At 46.2% G+C, this 7,822-nt stretch overlaps 1 protein-coding gene across 1 annotated transcript; it reads right to left on the bottom strand.

Annotated features, from left to right (window-relative positions):
- Positions 1 to 3,998: 3,998 nt before the first annotated feature.
- On the bottom strand, positions 3,999 to 5,582 carry LOC144783208 (uncharacterized). Its single transcript, XM_078662303.1, has one exon. The coding sequence runs from the start codon at positions 5,580 to 5,582 to the stop codon at positions 3,999 to 4,001; it is 1,584 nt and encodes a 527-aa protein (XP_078518429.1).
- Positions 5,583 to 7,822: the final 2,240 nt, after the last annotated feature.

Here is a 7,822-nt window from a genome sequence, read left to right as displayed (position 1 = left end):
ATGCGCTCCTTTCTCCTGCGCTGCCTTTGTGGTAAGGGTGGAAGATGAGGTTGTGGGATTTGTTGTGGTGGTGGTTGTTGTATTCTTGGTGCAACTCCCAACTGCAGGATTGATAGGTCCATGTTTCTTCCTGTGCTTCAAAACAGCTCTGAGGCACTTTGTTTGACGTCCTGAGGGACTTGCGTTAATTCCTGCGCGTGGGTTTATGAGGCGTAGGCTTGCAAGCACTTTTTCACATTTGCGTGACGCATTTTGTAGATGCGTCGACGCAGCGGAATGACGTAAATATGCTTGTGACGGAACTGAGTTGCTTTTTAAGTGGGAACACCTACCTTGCATAGATTAATTCTTACGCGACGCAGCTTCATTCCGTCGCATATCGGTTTACGTGACGGATCTCCGTAGATGCGTCACCTTGTAAATGTTGCGCAAAAAACCCCACTGATGCGTCACAAAAAGTGACGCATCGGTGGCGCAAGCGGCTTGTAAACATGCCCCTACCTCCGCCAGTGCGGCTATGGATGTGATGAGAAAAAAAATAGAGGAAACGCATGAAACCCAGCAAGTCCAAGTATGATTAAATAAAAGGATCTAATAAGAGTCCTATTGTCAGAGATGGAGTGTTGGTAAAGGTTAAGAAACCTTGGAGAGTAAAATGGCGAGAGTCAATTCATGGGGCAGTTTGAAATAGAGAAAGTGTGAAATAATCTTGTTAAACTCAATGATGGAACAGTATAGAATCTAAGTAGAATGAGAAATTTCCTAGTTAGCATGAAGGAAAGTTTCAATTCTATTAAGGACGCGGAGGCGAGGATTATCCATAATCTCTCTTCACTTTATTAACAGCAAGTTCAAAGGTAAAACAAAAACACACTCCTTGAACTACATATCCCATGAACCCTAGCGGTAACCATGGTCACCAAATAACCAATCACAGTCCAATAACAGAGTCCATATAAGCAATCCTCAAGCGTAGTCCTTCCTATTTCGCTGCTGCAGGAAGTTAAGCCATCCGCATTCTATTCCGTTTTGGGATCCGCACCTAGGAGAACAGAAAACACTATAATCTCCAGGTGCATCATACATTTAGGAATAAAACAGCAAAAGGACTATCAGGCAGTAAACCATGGAATCAAGAATACAAGCACATATGAAAATACATAGGAATATATCTAGAATTCAAGCAATGTATAATGAGAACAAGAAATATAATGCAAATGTTCACTGTACAAAAAAGACTGAACGCAAATAATCATAAGACCAACATTACTTCCCGTAGAAAAAATATATCAGAACACCCATGAAACAGACAGATCATCAGGGTGGGAGGCAAATAAAGATTGCCTGGGGGGGGGATAATCCTCGCCTCCGCGTCCTTAATAGAATTGAAAGTTTCCTTCATGCTAACTAGGAAATTTCTCATTCTATGTCAGGAAGCGAAGGCAAGGACTATGCATGTTCAAAGCTTACTTACCACCAAGGCTGCGGCTTCGTGAATTGGTCTGATATAAAACTTTTTAAAAGTGGATTCCGAAGACCAATCAGCCACTTTCATAATGTCGTCCAACCTGCCACCTACCTGGACAGCCTTGGAAGCCATAGCCCCCCTAGTAGAATGTGCACCATATTCCCTGACATCAATGCCGGATTCCTCACATAATCCATTTGACCCACTTAGCGATGGTCGGAGAGGAGACCCCATTAAACGGTTTCTTAATGGCAATAAAGAGTTGCCGTTCTCCAGGAGGTCGAACCTCCGATGTCATATCCTCGTAGGATTTCAAGCATCTGACCACAGACAATTTTGGAGAATCAGAAAAAGCAGGATAAGTTACTGACCTTGTACTCAATTTAGTCCTCCTGGAAACGGTAAATGTAACCCCTTCTGGGGTAAAAACCCGAGCAGCAATGTCAAGCGCCCTGACGTCAGACGCTCTCTTGCAGGAAATAAGACAAAGGAGCATAGCTAACTTAGCCGAGATCTCCTTCCTGGATACAAAGTCGTTATCTTGCCAAGAAACCAGCAAATGAAGAACTAAGTTAACATCCCAGAGACCCGCATATCGAGGCTCTGGGGGTCAAGAAAGTCTAATACCCTTCAAAAGCTTACAGACCCAGGGATGCTCACCAACTCGGGCACCATCCACTAAAGAATGACCAGCCGAAATGGTCGACCTGAAAGAATTAATGGTGCAATAAGCTAGTCTCTGTTGAAAGAGTTCCGCCAGGAAGTTTACTACTTCTGCAATGCTGGCGCTCACGGGATGCAGGTGTTTTGCCACACACCAACGAACCCATCGCCTCCAGGCTGATCTGTATCGCTTGGTAGTACCCGGGCCCAGGCTTGTTGGATAAGGAACTCAGCCTCTCTCGAAAGCGAGTCGTCAGTCCATAGTCTCCTGAAATCCTCCACGCCATAAGGTGTAGATCCCCCCTGGAGAACCAGGGGGTGAGGCTGGCACAGAGGATCCGACAGGATTCCGTGGCATGAGGGCAGTCGAATTGGTCTGTCCCAGTACAATTACAGAAGAGACGGAAACCAAATCTGAGCCCGCCAAATCGGGGTAATCAGAATCAGAGAGGCTCTCTGTCGACGGACCTGGGCTGCGACTCTTTGGATGAACAAGAAGGGGGGAAAGGCATAGGCCAGAATCCCAGACCAATCCTGAAGGAAAGCGACCACAGCTTCTGCTCCCGGATCCGGTCTCCAACTGAAAAATCGGGGAAGCTGGGCATTCCACCTGGAGGCAAAAAGATCCACCAGAGGAAGTCCCCAAAGGTTCGTAATCTGTAGGAACACCGCAGGGTCCGGCCTCCAGTCGCTGGCATCCCTGAAATGCCTGGAGTTCCAATCCGCCACACAGTTCTGATCCCCGGGAGATACTCTGCCGTCACCGAAATCTAATGTTGAAGACAATAATGCCAAAAATCCTTGGCTAGTTCCGCCAGTATTTTGGAGTGAGTATCCCCCAGACGGTTGATGTATTGCACCGCCGTTGTATTGTCCATTCTAAGGAGAACACAGCAGGAGGCCCTGTTCGTTGTGAAGGAGCGAATGGCAAAGGAGCCGGCCAGGAGCTCCAGACAATTGATATGAAGAAGAATTTCCTCCTCCGTCCATCTGCCTCCCACGGAGATTGCACTGCACCTGGCTCCCCAGCCCAGGCGACTGGCATCTGACTCTATCACCAGATCCGGACGGAAACTGAAAATTGCTCTCCCATTCCAAGCTTCCATGTGGTCTATCCACCACTGGAGTACTGACCTGGCTTCCAAGGTTATGGAGATCAATTCCGAGTAGGAGAGGCCCCTCCGCAGATGCGAGGCCTTCAACCTCTGAAGAGCTCTGTAATGCAGAGGCCCCGGAAAAATGGCTTGTATAGAAGACGATGACAATCCAACAATCCTGGCCAACTGTCGTAAGGAGATTCTGTCTCGACGAAGAACCTTACGAATCTCTTTTTTTGGGGGGGAATCTTCTGAGATGGATGATTCAAGGTTGCATCCTGCGTGTCGATGCGAAAACCAAGAAAAATCATGCTTTGTTGAGGAACAAGATCCGACTTCTGAGCATTGATGGTAAACCCCAGAGTCTGCCGAAGGGAAATGGTAATCCGCAGATGGAGGAGAATCTGATCCCTCGTCCAGGTAAATAATCAATCGGATGGCCTTTGTCCGGAGATGTTCCACCTCCGGTCTGAGAAGTTTGGTAAAGCACCAAGGTGCTGAGAAAAGACCAAAGGGAAGAGTTCTGAACTCAGATATATGATCCTTCCACTGGAACTCGAGGAACCTGCAATGGGGAGGAAAGATGGGGACCGATAGGTACGCATCCTTTAGATCCAATCGAGCTAACCAATCGTTCTGGAGAAGGAGGTCTCTGAGGAGGTGGATCCCCTCCATCTTAAAGTGACAGTAAACCAGCCACTCGTTGAAAGACCTGAGGTTGATAACCGGTCTGAAGCCTTTGTTTTTATTTTCTACAAGAAAAATGTTGCTTAAAAAGCCTCTTGGATGAAGACTTGAAAGAGAATAGCGCCTTTGGAAAGAAGATCGTGAACTTCCCGATCTATCAGGGACTCTTCTAGGGTTGAAAACACTAAAGGACGTGGTTGGGAAGTCTGAACGGGAGTCCCGTAGAACTCTATATAAAAACCTTGGACAGTCTCCAACACCCAAGGGTCTGATGTGAGAACCGCCCATTCTGCGAGAAACAGAGAAAGTCTGCCCCCAACCGAACGGGAGAGAAGAGTTCCAGTCTTTCCATTGTATCCTCTGGAATTGGCCTGACCTCTTCCACGGCCTCTGTTCTTTCCTCTGCCGCCACGTGAGGGGTAGAAGGTGCCTTGACGACCATCATTCCAGCCGTTGTTGCGTTTGGCCTGCGCTCTGTTGGGGCCTTGACTGGATTGGCGGCCGGAAGAGCGACCCCTGCCTCGTCCAGCCCCACCAAATACCTTTTTGGGAAAGATCTTTTTCATCGAAGCCTGTGCCTTGCCCATAGCTGAAAAGGTGGCGACAAACTTCCCCAATTCTTTAACAAATGGATCTCCAAAAAGGGAGCCCTGCGCCACCGGTCCGGCCTCAGAAGATGACAATTCTCCAAGTTTGGGATCTATCTTCAACAAAAGAGAGCGGCGAAGTTCAGCCGAGAGGGCGCAGTTGGCGTTGCCTAAAAGGCACATAGCCCTCTGTGCCCACCCGGCGATGTCATCTGTAGGGAGAGGTTGTCCAGATTCACGTGACCTTTCTGCCAATTCAATAATCTTGGTGAGGGGACCAACAACATCCAGGAGCTTGTCTTGGCAAGCCCTCCAAGACCTATCTATTCCTTTTTTAGGGTCTTTCATATATTTTGCGAAAAACGTACAGAGTTTCGGATTAATCTCCGGAGTAGCCGTGACTCTATTGGGTAGGGAAGGCCTAGGGCACTCCGACCGGAGACAAGACCTAACCTCTTGATTAAGGGGCTGCCGAATTTTTAGGGCGACGTAATCAGCCACCTTCTTGTCAGGGACCCAATCCACAGAACGTGGACAAAAAATGTATTCAGGGTCAAACATATCAGAAGAAACTGACTCACCTTCCCCCATATCCGAGCAAGATGACTGGGGACGCCAAGACCTGCCAGAATCTTGCAAATCATCAGAGGAATCATCTTCGTCCTCACCCTCTCTGCCATCAGGAAACCCGTCATCAGGGTCAAATTCCGGGGTAATGTCGTCACCAGTAAGCCCGGGTAACCGCTCCTCCCGGTAGGGTGCGCTACGCAGCGTGCGCGCACTCTTATGGAAGACTTCAGTCAGCCGACCGAAGCCTTCGAGGTGCTCCGCGTCACGCTTAAAGGCCCTGCGAGGCATCACAGAATGCATGCCACTAGGCCTGGCTCCTCTGTCACCCAGGATGGCAGTACTATTATAGACCTGTTCTGACAATTTATTGACACTGTCCAGCAGAGGTGCAAGCGCCTGGGCAAAGGCCAAACAAAGGAGCTTGTCCACCCCTGCAGGAATGCGTCCTTGTGAGAGCCGTTCCTCCTGAGAGGGCAATGTAAAATAGTCGTGCTCATTGCGGGACTGCATAGTAACAGAGGGCCGGGCACCTATATAAGGAAAAAACACACCCTGCTGAAATATATAAGGGTTCCGCCCTTTACCAGTGCCCAGCAACAGAAAATGCCTGAAAAACGTCAGAAGCACCTGGTACAATGTTGTGCAAATATAAAAAGGGTTAGGCCCGTCAGTCTTACCGCAAAAGCGGTGTCAGGTAAAGGAGGGAGGGAAAGAAATGTCCAGAAAGAGAAGCGCTCAAATTCCCTGCGCGTTCCGGCCACACGTGAGCAAAGGGCGCTGTTGAGAAACAGAGAAAACGCTGGCAGCATGAGGCAGCACCACCCAACGCATTCGCGCTATAATTGCAATAAAAACACTTGGGCCGAAGCCTACCGCGTTAATTACCAAGCGGGTGAACAACCCAAAACACAAGCGGTCACCAGTAAATACAAATAAGCATAACGGTGAAAAACCCCATGCGTCAAATCCCCAAGGCAAAATACGTGCGTGAAGGGACTTAACTGACGGGGGCAGCAGTGAAGAAAGAGGAAGGACTACGCTTGAGGATTGCTTATATGGACTTTGTTAATGGACTGTGATTGGTCATTTGGTGACCATGGTTACCGCTAGGGTTCATGGGATATGTATTGCAAGGAGTGTGTTTTTAGTTTTACCTTTGAACTTGCTGTTAATAAAGTGAAGAGAGATTATGCATAATCCTCGCCTCCGCTTCCTGACATACAAATTCCCATTCTCAAAGGGGAGAGAGATGTTATTAACAGGGAGAATTCCAGGCCTCTTGAGGATTTTGAATTTTAGGATGATGCACTTAATGAAGTTATACCACAGGATTGGGAAAGAGATGTTTTAACAGAGAGAGAGATGGGACATGCGAATGGGAAAATCCAAGAAAAAAAGGTTAACACAAATTCGGTTAACAGAAGAGTCTGCTTGAAACCTGTGTGGATGTCTGATTATCTTTGCACACATAAGGAATGAATGTGCAAGTTTTTCTTTTGTTTTACTTTTTCTTTTTTTTCGCACTTCCTATTCTGGTTTAATTTTACAGAGATATTCGTGCATGCATCTTTTGTTCAATTTGTAGTAATTTTGTTTTGTACAGTTCAGTTATGTTTTTGTAAAATTATTAATAAAGGTGGAAGATGTATAGAGTATTTACTTTTACATGTGGCACGCACTTGGTGTTCTAGGTCGTAACTGCCCAGTCAGCGACGTGACAGCAATATGACGGTTGCCGCAATGTGCTGTAGCAACAAATGATGGACGGAATACTGAATGAATCAAACATTCACCTCCAGGTAAGGTTCCATGGCATTGACCACGTCTCTGTAGGAAAAAGGGGTGGCAACAGAGAACTTCTGCTCAGGCAAAAAAAGGCTAAATGGATATGTCGCTTGAAGGCAGCACTTAAGGGTCATAATACAGATGGGGAGCTGCATTATTTATTGGGGTGAACTACACTTTGAATTGATTCATCACTGTATCATGAAGTCTGATTAAATGTGTAATATGTAATGACACTCTGTATACATATTGAACTCCTATGTTCATACGAAACAGTGTTTAAAAATAAACTGTTATGTATCTAAACTGTATGCCCTGTATTCTCTTGTGCCAATCCAACATGCTTTTACAAGATTTCACTAGTCTTACCTTCCACATGAGATTTAATGATGTACATCTGGTTACTCGCTATCCTAACTTGTATTTCGATTTTCGGCTCTGGCATGCCAGTACATAGAGTTCGTCAATCTACTTTATGGAAATACTATTTTTGATGGCCTTTGCCTTATGATATTAATGCTGACACGTTTGAGTATATTACCTGTCACTATGATTGTCGAGCCTTTTAATATGGTCTGATTGGCTCTTGATTTATACCTATGACACTGGTGCATGGGTTGATACGGCCTGTCACTTGTGCTCAGTCAATATATGATGGCCTTATATAAGTACAGTTCAACTGTCAATGACATACAAGCATCTTTATGTTTAAACTCTGGCCCGTATTATGTACCCTTGGTCATTTTTTATGGTGTTCTGTTTGCCTTTTTGATTGGGTCACAACGTTCAATTTCTAATGAACGTTGCAAGCCTGTTCATGATGCCAGTGGTTTTATGGTGATGTCCCTCAAGCTGTAAAGTATGATTAATTAAAAATGTATGATTGTATACCAATGTGCCACCCTCGCGTCACCCTCTTTACGTGATTCGCGTCTTAACACTGATGACATTGCAAACCTACTCAT

Source organism: Lissotriton helveticus, chromosome 9, assembly GCF_964261635.1.
Source record: "Lissotriton helveticus chromosome 9, aLisHel1.1, whole genome shotgun sequence".
NCBI lineage: Eukaryota > Metazoa > Chordata > Amphibia > Caudata > Salamandridae > Lissotriton > Lissotriton helveticus.
The sequence above is the reverse complement of the archived record's forward strand: the minus strand, read 5'-3'. Positions and strand labels throughout refer to the sequence as shown.

What these genes read in the sequence shown, in the direction of transcription:
- LOC144783208 (XM_078662303.1), bottom strand. Translation starts at nt 5,582, where the DNA reads ATGCAGTCCCGCAATGAGCACGACTATTTTACATTGCCCTCTCAGGAG.